Raw genomic sequence first — 16,208 nt, forward strand, 5'->3', positions numbered from 1 at the left:
CAAATAATGAACCAAGAAAACTTTTAAACACAGGAGGAAGGGGATCAAATCTGAAATCTTATTCAATACGCTGACTCACACAAAAGGAAAAAAAGAAAAAAACAAGCAAATAATGAAAAAACCCACTTACCTCCACTTAGTAATTTCATGACCAGCCAAAGTTCGTCTTTTACCACAAAAGAGGTGTAATAGGTCACTACGTTGGGATGGCTGCACTGACTCATGGCTTGAATTTCTTTCTATAAAAAGAGCAAAACATGACATAGTACCATTGGGTGAAACCCAGGAAGTAAAAACAAATGAACCCGGTTGAGTATTCAGGTAACGTTCCTACTTAAAGCACAACTGGGCGAGGGTGGGGGGCTCCCTAGATCATTACTTTATATAAACCACATGAGAATTAACTCCCTTGATCGTATCATCCACTTGCTAGAATTAGGGAAGCCTCCCTAGAATTAGGGAGGTCTCTAGAATTAGGAGACCACAGAGCCCTGTGGACCCTCCGAGGGACAGAGGAACTTCAGATCAGCACACAGCCCACATAACCCTCCTCCCCTGCCCGCCATAAGTGTCTCTGATCTGAACTGAAAACATCAACAGAGGCGAAAGATGGGTGAGCTACCAGGACACCTAAGTCTAGGCGCCAACCTGAACTCCAGTGGTTCTTGGAGCCTCCCTCATCCAGAAAGGGACAACAGAGTTGCTTCTGTTTCTCAGGTCTGCTAAGATGGTAAATGAAAAACCACATATAAAAATGCTAGAGTATCATCTTCCACATTACCTTCTATGGGAGATAGTCCATCAAGGAAAAAAAGAAAAGTAGTGGTGGGAGGCACAGCTGGTAAAATGAAATAAGCTTGGGAAACATCAGATACTATATCTCACTTTAAAAGCATCACAGGCTACATTATTACTGTCAAAGGCTCTGAGAAGTCCTGCGGTTGATAAGCTGTCATAGTTGAATCCATATTAACAATGCAGGAAAATAATGCTTTGTGGGTCACGGCTTAGAAAACATTGCTGCAGAGGAAAAAGTTTTATCAAGAGATGAAACCACGAAGCTCTGAAATCAACCAAACGAGCAACTTCCATACGACACGTTTTTCTGCAATACTCAAGTTCATATTGGTTTTGGTTTGCTGTTTTGTTATGGCCAGGTCAGGTGACGCCTATAAAAACCATCAGTCGAATGCTGACCCTCAATCAAAGGTACCAAACCAGCATAACTCAGTTTCAAGGTGCTGACCAAAAGCCACCAGAATAACCTAAGTCATCACAGAAACCTCACTTATATGATTGTGTATTTATGATGAAATAAAAAGTATATTTGTGCATCTATACATTACCTTTATATATGAAGTATTATTTTAATCTTCAAATTACTAAGACAACCCTACGTGTCAATTAACTTGGCCTAAATATCATGACATGTAACACATACCCACATCTCAATACATGTTTATTTAAGTGCTTTTTATCATGGATAAACTCATAAGGAAAAAAAAAAAAAATCACCCCATTCGTCTGTTTTCCTTTCATTATACAATAATACTTTCCCATCATCATTTTCCTAATCCATTTAACTGATCACAGGTTTTCTAAATCTAACACTTTTTGATTCTGCACCTTTTGTCCTTTGAAGAAAATCTAAAACCTGAGCTCTAGTTTCCATCTGCGTCGAGTGTTAGGTTTCGATACCGTTAGACGTTCTGAAGGAGAACTGGAACGTTGCCCAGCACCCCTATTTCAGGTGGCCAGCATCTGCTCCTGTGGGCATGGCCCACTTTGAAGGCCTGCAGCTCTAGGTAGGGTTCAGTTTAAACAGATGCCCCTGCGGTTCACAGAAATGAGAACGATGTTTCTTCAAAGTATAGGTGTTCTACATTCTCAGTTTTATATCCAATGTAAATGAATGCCTTTCTAGTTTTCGAACACCAAACTTTTAAATCATTAAAGCATATAGTCAACAACTGGTGCTCTTATGAAAGGAAATTCTTTTGCATGGAAGCAAAGTGGGTCAGAGCCTGGAAAAACACATTTTAAGACCTTTGTATTTAGATGGCCAGTATCACTTCCTACCTGGGGATCAAGTTCTGTGATATAGCAGTGAACAACTGTGTGGGTGTGTGTGAGACAGAGGGAGAGACCCGGGGGTATGAGAGGACTCTTGTGGGTAACCTATGGAGAAACTACTTTAGATAGTATATGAATATAGCTTACCAAATTCTATTCCCTCAAAATTCAGGGCCTTAAAATTACCAGCCAGATATCTAAAAATCCTGAGGACTTTTAAAGAAAAGAAAGAAGAGACACAGATACTGCTGCTACTAACAGACCTGCAGGGGCAGAGTAAGGGTAGATCCAAGAAGAGGCAGGTTCTGAGAAGAGAGGCCGGACTTGCATCTGTCTGGCCACTCACCATCTCGCTGCCCGCTTCATCACTTGGCTAGGGCTCCGTATCCCCCACTCCTATACCACCCATTTTACTGCACAGCCTTTCCAGGCAGTGGAGCGGCTAATGTGTAAAGACATGATGAAATTTGCCTTAAGGAAAAACACTGGTCACTCTCCCTTGGGAAATGACCTGTACTTTCACTGAACCCCATATTAAGTAATATTTCCACCACGGGGTAGAAATGCACTTTTAAAAAGTTAAAAATAGGTGTTATGTGGCCTATCCAATCCTTAATTTAGTCTATACATAAACTTTTTGTTCAGCTGCGTTTTAGAGAGATACAAAATTTTTACACAAGCGCCCCTTGAACAACACGGGGATTAGAAGCACCAACCCTCCATACAGTCGAAAATCCTCCGTAGGTATCCAACATTTGTTTCCTCAGTGTCCTTGGATTCAACAAACCATAATCGTGTAGTGCTACAGTATTTAAACTGAAAAAAATTGAGTATAAAGGGACCTCCACATTTCAAATCTGCATTGTTCAGGGGTCAACTGTATTTATAATTTTGCTACAGTCTGAAGGCTTGTGTCCCTGAAACATTCATAAGTGGATGGTATTGGGAAGTGAGGCTGTTGGGAGGTGATTAAGTCATGAGGGTGGAGCCTTCATGAATGAGATTAGTGCCCTTATGACACAGACCCCAGAGAACCAGCTCACTGCCTCCTCAACATGAGGAAGCAGAGAAATCTATGGCCTAGGAGAGGGTACCCACCCAGTCATGCTGGCACCCTGACCTCAGACTGCCAGGCTCCAGAACAGTGAGGAACAAGTTTCTTTGTTTATAAGCCACCTGGTCTATGGCATATTTGTTCTGGAGGCCCAGACAGACCAAAACAATTATATAAACTTTTTTTTTTCAATTTGAAAAATATAACTTATTTCTTGATTCAAATATTCTTTCCACAGAACTTTCAACACAGTGATGATGGTAATTATTTAATCCTTCCTTGTTGGAACAGTCTATCAACTAATTATCCAAGCTTTTCCCAATGCCTAAACTTTACACATATGGGTAGGTAAAGCCATTTACCCCCAAACATACGTATTTCTTCCTATCCCTAGAATTGATCAAAGTATTGCCCAGAAATGAATAAATGGATGGAAAAAACAAAAACACCTTTTTGTTTCTTTCCACAGAATGACTGGGTTCATTTCTCTTCCCTTATTTAGGACACAATCCATGGAAGATGTGTGACTGAGAGCAGTGCTTCTCAAATCTGAATGTGCACACAGACCACCTGAGAACCCTGTGAAAATGCAGATTTGGATCCAGGAGGTCTGGGGCGGGGCCTGAGGCTTCTAACTGCTGCTGATGGTGCAGGTCCAGAAACCACACTTGTAATGACAAAGTGGAGGAAGGGAGGCAGACAGGCCCCTGGGTGGAGGGGATGTGGAAGGAAGGAGCACAGACGAGTGGTTGCAACCAAGGCCCAGGGTCTGGAAACGGAGAAGAGCCGGCCGGTGGTGCTGCCAGGGTGACCGAGACCCTGTGGAATCGGCAGGAGGCAAAGCTGGAAATCAGAGACTGTGGGGTTAAAGGGTTTGAATTTCACAGCCACAGCAAAGGGGAAAAACTTCAAAGGGAGAAAAAAGCAGGAGGTCAAACTGGAAGAATTCACAGACCTCTGAAATCCAACACATCAGCTAAAACTGTAGTCATTAGCTCAGCTGGTAAAGAATCCACCTGCAATGTAGGAGACCCCAGGTCGATTCCTGGGATGGGAAGATCCCCTGGAGAAGGGATAGGCTACCCACTCCAGTATTCATGGGCGGCCCTGGTGGCTCGGATGGTAAACAATCCACCGGCAATGCGGGAGGATCTGGGTTCAGTCCCTGGGCTGGGAAGATCGACATGGGCATGGCAACACACTCCAGTGTTCTTGCCTGGAGAATCCCCATGGACAGAGGAGCCTGGTGGGCTACAGTCCATGGGGTCGCAAAGTGTCGGACACGACTGAGTGACCACACGCAATTCAGTGGCTCCCTTGATAGAACCGTGAAATCAGACTCAGACACATCAAGTGCCAAACCAAGCTACGGCACAGTATTTAAGCTTCCTTGTGGCCTGAAGAGTTGGATCTGCTCTTGCAGCACAGGTGATGTCTCACAAGACTGGGAAAGCCAATCTAAAATGGGTTATTGAGTAAAAGGCCTTTCCATCTGCTAACACCAAAGTGGCAGTCACAGCAGCATCTCTGCTGGGAGCGATGTGGGAGGCAGCCAGATCAAAGAGGGACACCCACATACTGCGGCTGGGCCAACCTGGAGAATTTGCCAAAACAGGGCATGACATATGCCTGTTACATGAAACAAAGGAGGAGAAGAGGGCAACAGAGGATGAGGTAGTTGGATGGCATCACCAACTCAGTGAACAGGAGTTTGAGCAAGCTCTGGGAGATGGTGAAGGACAAGGAAACCTGGTGTGTTGCATCCATGGGATCACAAAGAGTTGGAAACAACTAAGCAACTGAACAACAAAAAATTTAAATATTTATGAGAGATTTTTCTAATATTGCTATATGGACTTTGAACTACCTCCCCCGCCAAATTTTTGTCTCCTATTACTAAGAATAAGCAGGAAACGTGATTAACAGGGATGTAAGCCAGCAGGAGACGCTGAAGAAGGGCTGCATGCAAGTCACAGCTGGCTTGGAAGCTTCGTTTTGCCATGGACCACAGACTGGTTACCTGGGCAGGTCACCCAGTCTGTTGGAGACTCAATTTCATTTTCTCTAAAATGAGTTTAATGATGCCATTGGAAACCCGCTATAAAGCACAGGAAGCTCAGCTCAGTGCTCTGTGATGACTTGGAGGGGTGGGATTGGTTGGGGGGAAGGGAGGTCCAAGACGGAGGGGATATATGTATACCTGTAGCTGATTCACTCCACTGTACAGCAGAAACTAACACAATATTTTTATACTCCGTGTTTTTAAAATGCTTAAAAAAAAATACCATCTCCATAGGACTGTTGTGAAATAAGCAAAATGTTATCTATACAACTCCTTACAGAAGGTCTAGCACCTAACATGAATGTTGCAAGTCACATTCTCGATGTCTCAGTTCTTCCCGAGTGAGGATCCCCACACTGACCACTAATCTCAAAGGTCCCAAGTTCCCAACTAAGTCTCAGAGGCACAGAGACAGACGTTGGCAGCAGCACACACCTTTCCCTAAGAAAGATCTCCTAACAAATGTGTCCTGTGCGCTGCTGGCTCAAGAAGTGTCCTATGACATGTGGTCAGCTAACTGGGCAATGAATTCTTCGCTTCATTCCTAAATCTACATCATCCTCACCTGTGTTTTCCTTTATTATTTCACTCTGTGTTTAACTTATATTAATACCACCTTATCATATTTCACGTATCTTGGAATACGGCCTCAAAATCTTTTGGAATAAGATGTCTAAACATATACTTATGCAAAGCTTTCAGAACAAAGAGAAACAGAAAAGAGTTTGAAGGACTAAGAATTAGGGAAAACTTAAAGCCTCACTTCTTTCATCCTGAAGACAATATGATTTGCAAAGCACTAAAAGGAAAGAAATTTCTTTTATGAAAGGGAATGCTTTAAATGGATCCTGAATTCAAAATATTAAACTATACTTAACCAAATTAGCATATTTTCACACCTTAGCTAAATCTTAAATAAATTCTTCTGTATCTTCTGTATTTGATGTTAGTAGCAAAATATTCTATTCAGCCTTAGCTGAGAAATGAAATCCACCCAAGTTCCAACATCAGTTCAGTTCAGTCGCTCGGTCGTGTCCGACTCTTTACGACCCTATGAATCGCAGCACGCCAGGCCTCCCTGTCCATCACTAACTCCCGGAGTTCATTCAAACTCATGTCCATCGAGTCGGTGATGCCATCCAGCCATCTCATCCTCTGTCGTCCCCTTCTCTTCCTGCCCCCAATCCCTCCCAGCATCAGAGTCTTTTCCAATGAGTCAACTCTTCGCATGAGGTAGCCAAAGTATTGGAGTTTCAGCTTTAGCAACAGTCCTTACAAAGAACACCCAGGACTGATCTCCTCTAGAATGGACTGGTTGGATCTCCTTTCAGTCCAAGGGACTCTCAAGAGTCTTCTCCAACACCACAGTTCAAAAGCATCAATTTTTCGGCGCTCAGCTTTCTTCACAGTCCAACTCTCACATCCATACGTGACTACTGGAAAAAACATAGCCTTGACTAGACAGACCTTAGTCGGCAAAGTAATGTCTCTGCTTTTGAATATGCTATCTAGGTTGGTCATAACGTTCCTTCCAACGATTACTCGTCTTTTAATTTCGTGGCTGCAATCACCATTTGCAGTGATTCTGGAGCCCCCAAAAAACAAAGTCTGACACTGTTTCCACTGTTTCCCCATCTATTTCCCATGAAGTGATGGGACCAGATGCCATGATCTTCGTTTTCTGAATGTTGAGCTTTAAGCCAACTTTTTCACTCTCCTCTTTCACTTTCATCAAGAGGCTTTTTAGTTCCTCTTCACTTTCTGCCATAAGGGTGGTGTCATCTGCATATCTAAAGTTATTGATATTTCTCCCAGCAATCTTGATTCCAGCTTGTGCTTCTTCCAGCCCAGCATTTCTCATGATGTACTCTGCATATAAGTTAAATAAGCAAGGTGACAATATACAGCCTTGACGTACTCCTTTTCCTCTTTGGAACCAGTCTGTTGTTCCACGTCCAGTTCTAACTGTTGCTTCCTCATCTGCATATAGGTTTCTCAAGAAGCAGGTCAGGTGGTCTGCTATTCCCATCTCTTTCAGAATTTTCCACAGTTTGTTGTGATCCACACAGTCAAAGGCTTTGGCATAGTCAATAAAGCAGAAATAGATGTTTTTCTGGAACTCTCTTGCTTTTTCCATGATCCATTGGATGTTGGCAATTTGATCTCTGGTTCCTCTGCCTTTCCTAAAACCAGCTTGAACATCTGGAAATTCACGGTTCACATATAGCCGAAGCCTGGCTTGGAAAATTTTGAGCATTACTTTACTAGCATGTGAGATGAGTGCAATTGTGTGGTAGTTTGAGCATTCTCTGGCATTGCCTTTCTTTGGGATTGGAATGAAAACTGACATTTTCCAGTCCTGTGGCCACTGATGAGTTTTCCAAATTTGCTGGCATATAGAGTGCAACACTTTCACAGCATCATCTTTGAGGATTTGAAATAGCTCAACTGGAATTCCATCGGACTCCACTAGTTTTGTTTGTAGTGATGCTTTCTAAGGCCCACTTGACTTCACATTCCAGGATGTCTGGCTCTAGGTGAGTGATCACACCATCATGATTATCTGGGTTGTGAAGATCTTTTTTGTACAGTTCTTCCATGTATTCTTGCCACCTCTTCTTAATATCTTCTGCTTCTGTTAGGTCCAGACCATTTCTGTCCTTTATCAAGCCCATCTTTGCATGAAATGTTCCCTTGGTATCTCTAGTTTTCTTGAAGAGATCTCTTGTCTTTCCCATTCTGTTGTTTTCCTCTATTTCTTTGCATTGATCGCTGAGGAAGGCTTTCTTATCTCTCCTTGCTATTCTTTGGAACTCTGCATTCAGATGCTTATATGTTTCCTTTTCTCCTTTGCATGAAGCAGGGCAAAGGCTAATAGCGTTTTCCCAAGAGAACGCACTGGTCATAGCAAACACCCTCTTCCAACAACACAAGAGAAGACTCTACACATGGACATCACCAGATGGTCACAACCAAAATCAGATTGATTATATTCTTTGCAGCCAAAGATGGAGAAGCTCTATACAGTCAGCAAAAACAAGACCAGGAGCTGACTGTGGCTCAGATCATGAACTCCTTATTGCCAAATTCAGACTTATATTGAAGAAACTAGGGAAAACCACTAGACCATTCAGGTATGACCTAAATCAAATTCCTTATGATTATACAGTGGAAGTGAGAAATAGATTTAAGGGACTAGATGTGATAGACAGAGTGCCTGATGTAGTATGGATAGAGGTTCGGACATTTTATAGGAGACAGGGATCAAGACCATCCCCATGGAAAAGAAATGCAAAAAAGCAAAATGGCTGTCTGGGGAGGCCTTACAAATAGCTGTGAAAAGAAAAGAAGCGAAAAGTTCCAATATCACATGCAGTTAAATCTGAGGAGGTGCTATTTCTAACTTTATTCTAAACTAGTTCTCAACCTTGGATGCACAGTGGAATCACCTCGGGACCTTTAAAAAATACCCATGCCTGGATCTCAGACCCAGAGACACTGATATAAAATTAGTTTAGGACTCAGCCTGGAAATGAAAATTTTCAAAAGCTCCCAGGTGATTCTAATTTGCAGCCAAGTTTGCAAAGCACTGCTTTCCAGTTAAGCACTGAGATGCACCAATTCTTTTGACAGAATGCGGAGAGAACATCGACCTCCCACACTTTGCATTTGTGGAAAAGCACATTTCCACAGTGGAATTTAATCTTAAAAATAAATATATGACCCACGTGCTAAGTCATTTCAGTCGTGTCCAACTCTTTGCAACCCCATGCAATGCAGCCCGCCAGGCTCCTCTGTCCCTGGGATTCTCCAGGCAAGAACACTGGAGTGGGTTGCCATTTCCTCCTCCAGGGATGTGACAACGAATACTAGCAAATAAAACGTATATTTCCAAATGTGAGAGAACCAAATATATCTTTAAAATGTAAACAAAGCCCCTCTAAGCATTTAAATAATTCTTTATCAGGGGTCTCCTACCTCTGTGTCCTAATGCCTGATATCTAAGGTGGAGCCAATGTAATAATAATAGAAATAAAGTGCACAAAAAAATGTAATGAGCTTGAATCATCCTGAAACCATCTTCCCCCCACCTCCCCAGTCCATGGAAAAATTGTCTTCCACAAAACAAGTCCCTAGTGCCAAAAAAGGTTGGACCGCCGCCTTAATGATATGAGGGTAACCGGGTTAATTGAAAACATTCTTCAAAAAGTCATCGTTCAGCTTCCACTGCCATAACATCATCATCATTATGAAGGGTAATCTCATCCATATTCACAAATAACCCAATACTGTAAGTAGCTGACTTTTTTTTGAACAGGAAAAAAACCCATAAACTTCAATGATTTCAAATGTCAGCCAAGAAATGGAAGGAAAAGATTGACAAAGTTCTAAAAGCAATATATTTTTGGGGACTGTCATTTTCAATCATGAAAAATGTTATTTTTAATTATAAAAAATCAAATGGCACATATACAGCAAACCCCTACCTCTTGTAGAACAAGAGTACCAATAGGAAGAAAAACCTACTCAAGGAAGTCAAATATTCTGACCTGTACTATTTATGAATATATCAACCAGTGCGCCTCGCCAGTTAGTTTTATAATTATTTTTATATGATTTAGTACCTATTTATCCAAGTACAGTCAAACTGAAGACAAGATTAGAAATGGGGAAGGTCTGGGTATTTTGAAGTCAGGGAAAAACACATGCAAGAATTAGGAAAAGGAATCAAATTTTGTGACAGCCTTAATCATGTCTGTAGAAAGTGAAAGTGAAGTCACTTAGTCGTTTCCGACTCTTTGTGACCCCATGGATTGTAGCCTATCAGGCTCCTCTGTCCATGGGATTTTCCAGGCAATAGTACTGGAGTGGATTGCCATTTCCTTCTCCAGGGGATCTTCCCAACCAGGGATCGAACCGAGGTCTCCCGCATTGTAGACAGACGCTTTACCATCTGAGCCACCAGGGAAGTAAACTAAAAAGAGCTGTTGTAAAAGGTCAAGTGTCAGAGGAGGTAGAGGTCTGGAAAACCCCGGGAAATCAGCAGAGAAATCACAATGGGTAAATAGCTCCTTCCCACAGAACATAACTTCCATCTCTGGGCCTATCTGCTTGGTTATGACATCATGACAATGAGCCTTCTGCAAAAACCAGTCTAAAAAAAAAAAAAAAACAACAGAATTTTGCTTGAAAATGAAGAAGTTGCTGAAGTAGTTAACAAGGAAAGAAAGCAAAGAATAAAGGAGTGATACTGAAATCACATAGGCAAACTCAATGGGGAAGAGCCATTTTCTTTCAGAGTTGACTGAAAAAGTTCTTCGGCAAGCAGTAACAAGGACGCCTCATGGGTTCTGAAAGCTCTAAAGTTGGCCATCAGGAATCCGAACCAGGCTCAGCTATCAACAACTGCTGTTTGAGCCTTTAATGGTCCATGACTGGGAGTCTGGGGAAGTAAAGTCCAAGACTTTATTAAAAACAGAAACACAAAGACTCTTTCCTTTTGGCCAATTTATGCTGCTGGAAACCTCCAGGCCAGCTTTCAACACCACGGCTACATTTGGCTTCATCACCAAATGATGAGAATGGGAGGTAGAACATATCTTTTTGTTTCGTGTGGCCTGCCCTGTCCCACGCCTGGGTACAACTACAGTCTGGGGTTTTGCCAGGGAATAGTAGCAGAAACCCCACCCGTCTCTCTCCAGCCTTCTCCCTCAGTGTTTCCAAGTCCTTCTCTTTCAGAGGCACCTAAATTAATTGTGGAAATAACCAAAATAAGAAAGATGATGACATCAGTTCAGTTCAGTCGCTCAGTCGTGTCCAACTCTTTGTGACCCCATGAACCGCAGCACACCAGGCCTTCCTGTCCATCACCAACTCCCACCATGACAATAATGTTATGATTATTAAAATATTTTAGTTTGTGATAGGTGACAGATGTGAGCAAAATCATTTCAAAAAACAACTGCACCAGTGAGGAATACTGAAACTTGCGACAGAGGGCAGGTTGCTTCTTGGGTCAGAGGGCCTGCGTTCTCCACCCAGGAACTGGACTTGGGATGAATCACTTTTACCTCTGGTCCTCAGCCTCCTCGTTTGTTCAGTAAGAAAGTATACTTGAAGGCAAAAATGTATTTCTACCACCAAAAGTTCTATGGTTCTATGAATTTAAAAATTAATTTTTAAAATGAAATCCCCTTTTAAGATCATTTAAATAGAAACACTGCTGCTGCTGCTGCTAAATCATTTCAGTCGTGTCCGACTCTGTGCGACCCCATAGATGGCAGCCCACCAGGCTCTCCCGTCCTTGGGATTCTCCAGGCAAGAATACTGGAGTGGGTTACCATTACCTTCTCCAATGCATGAAAGTGAAAAGTGAAAGTGAAGTCACTCAGTCGTATCCGACTCTTCAAGCTCATGGACTGCAGCCTACCAGGCTCCTCCGTCCACAGGATTTTCCAGGCAAGAGTACTAATTACTAGCAAATTGTGCTTTACAATTTGGGGTAGTGTCAAACCACTCCAGTATTGTGGTGTAACAATAAAAATTCACTGTAAATTCGTAGGTTTGGGTACACAGAGTGCCATCTGTTTCTGTGTACATAATGAAAAAATTTCTCAGTCTTGAACTGGAAACATTCTGGCATTTGCCCTTCTCTCCCTGTATCATCTTTAGAAAGGTATTTTGCTCTCACTGACAGTATCTTTAAGTAACATGGGCTCACTTTCCTCAGAATGAAGCCCTGGTCTCATTTTGCTTTCTGCTGTAGTGTGATTTTATTGATTATTTCGCTTCTCTTGATCTTCATTTCCTTCCATACTTCCACTCCACCCCCACCACCCTGCCCTGCACAGGCTCCTTCCTTCCACACTTCCCTTCCTCTCTAGAGGAATGCATTAGCTATGATTTGTAGCTTATTTTGGAGAATAAAGCTAGATATTTATTTTGCCTAATGTTCATTTAGTAGAATAGTTATCTCCTATTACCTGACATAGGTTTTTCTCATTCTTTTAATGTTTAATTATAGTATTTGGGGACCTCTAAGCAGTTTCTCTTGCCAGAAGAGTTTTGTTTTTCTAAATTGAGATTCTTAAAAATTAAGAAAAAATTTCTTCTGGTGCATTTTAACTTAATCTCTGTAATTGTTAACACAATTACAAAATATTTTTGCAAGTCTTTTTATTATAGACAAAAATTATACATTATACTGATTTGAGGACATTAGCTTAAAAAACTGGAAGCTATAATGTGTGTGTGTGTGTTGTCTATTGTATCAGTGAACGGATTTTTCATTCTTTTTGAACTGAAGAACTTTCTAATTAGTAAATTAATGATTCATATCCCAGCACATCCCTTGACATATGTGGTAACAAATTGCATTTGTCTGTTTCTTGTAAAATCTTTTATATCAAGGGAATAGCATTAAAATACAAGCCGACTTTGCTGAATATAGTACAGTTCTGAGCATTTCAGTCTCAAATATCAAATTTTATACTGTCATGTGTCCCTTGCCCATTTGACTTTGTAATTATTTTCATACGATTTGGTGTTCATGCTTTACTCAAATATAGTCCAACTGAGGGCAGGACTAGAAATGGGAAATTATTGGATAAATTGAAGACATACCATTTTTAAGGAATTAGAGAATATCATATATGCAAAAGTAATTTATTTTTACCACTCTAAAGTTACATTTGCTTAGGAATATGTATGATTTAGCTAGAGAAAATTTCATTTCGGAAACTTTAAAAGTTTTATCCTAGTTGATTCAGCTAATTAAATATCCTAATTGAATTTACACTTAAGTATTCTTATGCACTGCAGATGGTGATTGCAGCCATGAAATTAAAAGACGCTTACTCTTTGGAAGGAAAGTTATGACCAATCTAGATAGCATATTCAAAAGCAGAGATATAACTTTGCCAACAAAGGTCTGTCTAGTCAAGGCTATGGTTTTTCCAGTGGTCATACATGGATGTGAGAGTTGGACTGTGAAGAAAGCTGAGCACTGAAAAATTGATGATTTGAACTGTGGTGTTGGAGAAGACTCTTGAGAGTCCCTTGGACTGCAAGGAGATCCAACCAGTCCATCCTAAAGGAGATCAGTCCTGGGTGTTCATTGGAAGGACTGATGCTGAGGCTGAAACTCCAACACTTTGGCCACCTCATGCGAAGGGTTAACTCACTGGAAAAGACCCTGATGCTGGAAGGGATTGGGGGCAGGAGGAGAAGGGGACGACAGAGGATGAGATGCCTGGATGGCATCACCAACTCGATGCACATGAGTTTGGGTGAATTCCGGGAGTTGGTGATGGACAGGGAGGCCTGGAGTGCTGCGATTCATGGGGTCGCAAAAAGTTGGACACGACTGAGAGACTAAACTGACTGTTAGAAATGGCTTGCTTAAATGTTTTAACATCCTTTTTTTTTTTTTTTAAGACAAATAAAGAGAAATTAACATTACAAGGCCACTCAGATTTCTGGACTTATGTGTTTGGTAACAAAGAGACCCAGAACATATGCATTTTCAGAGTAGGAGAAAATGGTGAAAATATTCCCAGTTTGAATACAACTTCAGTTGTGTCTCTCTTTTTTTATACTTCACTTTTGCCATCCCCATAGACTTCTGGAAAATGTATAATATCATCGGTTTTGTATAATATAATCAGTTAACTAGACATTTTTTCCTTTATTTTTAAGAAATAAGCACATTGGACCACTTCCCTAGTGGTCCAATGACAAAGACTCTGCATTGCCAATGCAGGGGGCCTGGATTTGATTCCTGAGCAGGTAACTAGATCCCACACGCTGTAACTAAAAGTTCACCACACCACAACTAAGACCTGGAATAGCCAAATAACTAAAATAAACACATAAGTTTTTTTAAAAAGATGAAATAAACATTTTGCCCAATTCTAGGGCCATGATTTTTCCTGCACCTAAGGCACTCCTGCCCCTAAGAATTAAACTATAAGATTTGATGTATATGAAAGAATGAGAAAATGATACTGACTTTTCTGTGACTCAGTACCAAGGACAGACTGAAAATACGAGAATTCTAGTCTAGAGGAAAAAAGTTGAGAAAGATATGATTGATTAAAGTCTACGGATCAAAATGTCAAACAAGGTGATGAACCAAAACATTCATCAATCCTTGGGTAAAACCAAAGAAGAGTGTGTCCAAAGGGCTAAAAAACATAGGGTTTAGGGTAAATAAAAGAAAGGGCCATGTCACATCTATGGAACTGTCATCTGGTGACAGAGACTGAAAAAGACTCAAACAGATTAATTCTTCACTTATATAATGAATTTTAAGGGAAGCCAAGGGCACCCCCGAGTAGCATCCCTGACCTCTGAGGTTGACCACAAACTGGACCCCAAGGCCATCCTTAACCAGAATATACTAGTCTGCATGACTGTGGGTCAGACCCACTTAGGAAACTTTAAACTCCTACTGGAAAATGAAAATTTCCTCAGTGGGGTACACACTAGAGAATCTGCCTATCAATCTGATAAACTGTTTCTAGACAAGCAGTGGGAAAAGTGCAGAAAGATATTCCTCGCTCAAACATCTCACCAACCCAATGCAAATATGAAGAGACTCATTGGCTAGTCCTAGGCTCCACAAAAAAGAAGATTCTCTTTTGTTTTCCCACCACCTAGTCCAGGGCCCAGCATCTAGGAAGGTTTTCCTAACTATGGAGTTAACAAGTTCTGCTCTAAAACTGTAACTATCTCCCAGAGGGTGTTAAACTAATTATAATTAGTTATTTATACTGGAGTGGGATTAACAAATATGGAGTTAACAACAAATGTGGGATAGCAAATCTCAGCATTATCAACATATCCAGGTTGGGATGGTTAAGAATATAGAACAAACCAGTAACACTCCTAAGCTCTTGGAAAAATAACAACCAAGATCATCACACCCAGAGAGATAAGGATGTTAAAGACCAAAGTAAAAAAACACAAATGAAAATTCACAAGAATGCATAGAAAATTAGTTTAGATTGAGTACGTTAAATGCTATTCATGCCAAGGAAAACATTTAAGGGTGCTCTAATCTAATTTTTGTTAAAATGAAGTTTTAGTGAGCACATACCTTTGTCCTCCCATGCATACACCCAAAACCCATCCTTTCTGTGGGCCTAAGCACAACATAGAAACTCATGTGTGTGTGTGCTAAGCTGCTTCAGTTGTGTCCAACTGTGCAACGCTATGGTTGGTAGCCCACCCAGGCTCCTCTGTCCACGGGATTCTCCAGGCAAGAACACTGGAGTGGGTTGCCATGCCCTCCTCCAGGGGATCTTCCCAAATCAGGGATTGAACCAGTGTCTCTTCTGCTTTGGCAGGCAAGTTCTTTACCACTAGTGCCACCTGGGAAGCTCATAGAAACTCAGGTATTTACCAAATAATTAGTATCTCTGAGGATATCACAGTACTCATTTGAAGAGCATCATTTTTACATAAATTACCAATTATTTAGCACCAGTGATCTCACTGAACATTCGTTTTCCTCCCTTCACTCTCAGAGGTGATACTAAAGATCACTTTGCTTTAGGAATCAAAATGAAAAATGAAAGTCGCTCAGTCATGTCCAACTCTTGGTGACCCCATGGACTATCCAGTTCATGGAATTCTCCAGGCCAGAATACTGGTGTGGGTAGCCGTTCCCTTCTCCAGGGGATCTTCCCAACCCAGGGATCGAACCCAGGTCTCCCACGGCGCAGGTGGATTCTTTACCAGCTGAGCCACCAGGGAAGTCCAGAAATCATAATACTTCAATATTACTTTTAAAATAATTTTAAATTATTTTTACTACAATACTTCAATATTTTACTACAATACTTCAATTTACTTTAAAAATAAATTTAGAAAAAAAATCATGACCACTTAAATCTTCTTCAGTCAAACTGTGAATAAACTCCACAACCATGGGAAAATCTAAGGAGTGCCACCATCACATAAAGAAGCAAAGTCCAGGGCCAGTTGTCCAAACCGTTCTCTGCCATCACATTCAAC

The 16,208-nt window shown here is 41.2% G+C and overlaps 1 protein-coding gene across 1 annotated transcript in view; it reads right to left on the bottom strand.

Moving 5' to 3' along the window:
• The window catches only part of STK39 (serine/threonine kinase 39), a 315,997-nt gene that overhangs the window by 229,401 nt on the left and 70,388 nt on the right, over nucleotides 1–16,208 (bottom strand). The window contains exon 3 of the mRNA XM_040229269.1: nucleotides 131–239. Within this exon, the coding sequence (XP_040085203.1) occupies nucleotides 131–239 (109 nt within the window). The remainder of the gene's footprint in view (nucleotides 1–130; nucleotides 240–16,208) is intronic.

The sequence above is a fragment of the Oryx dammah genome, unplaced genomic scaffold (genome assembly GCF_014754425.2).
Source record: "Oryx dammah isolate SB20612 unplaced genomic scaffold, SCBI_Odam_1.1 HiC_scaffold_27, whole genome shotgun sequence".
Taxonomy (NCBI): Eukaryota; Metazoa; Chordata; class Mammalia; order Artiodactyla; family Bovidae; genus Oryx; species Oryx dammah.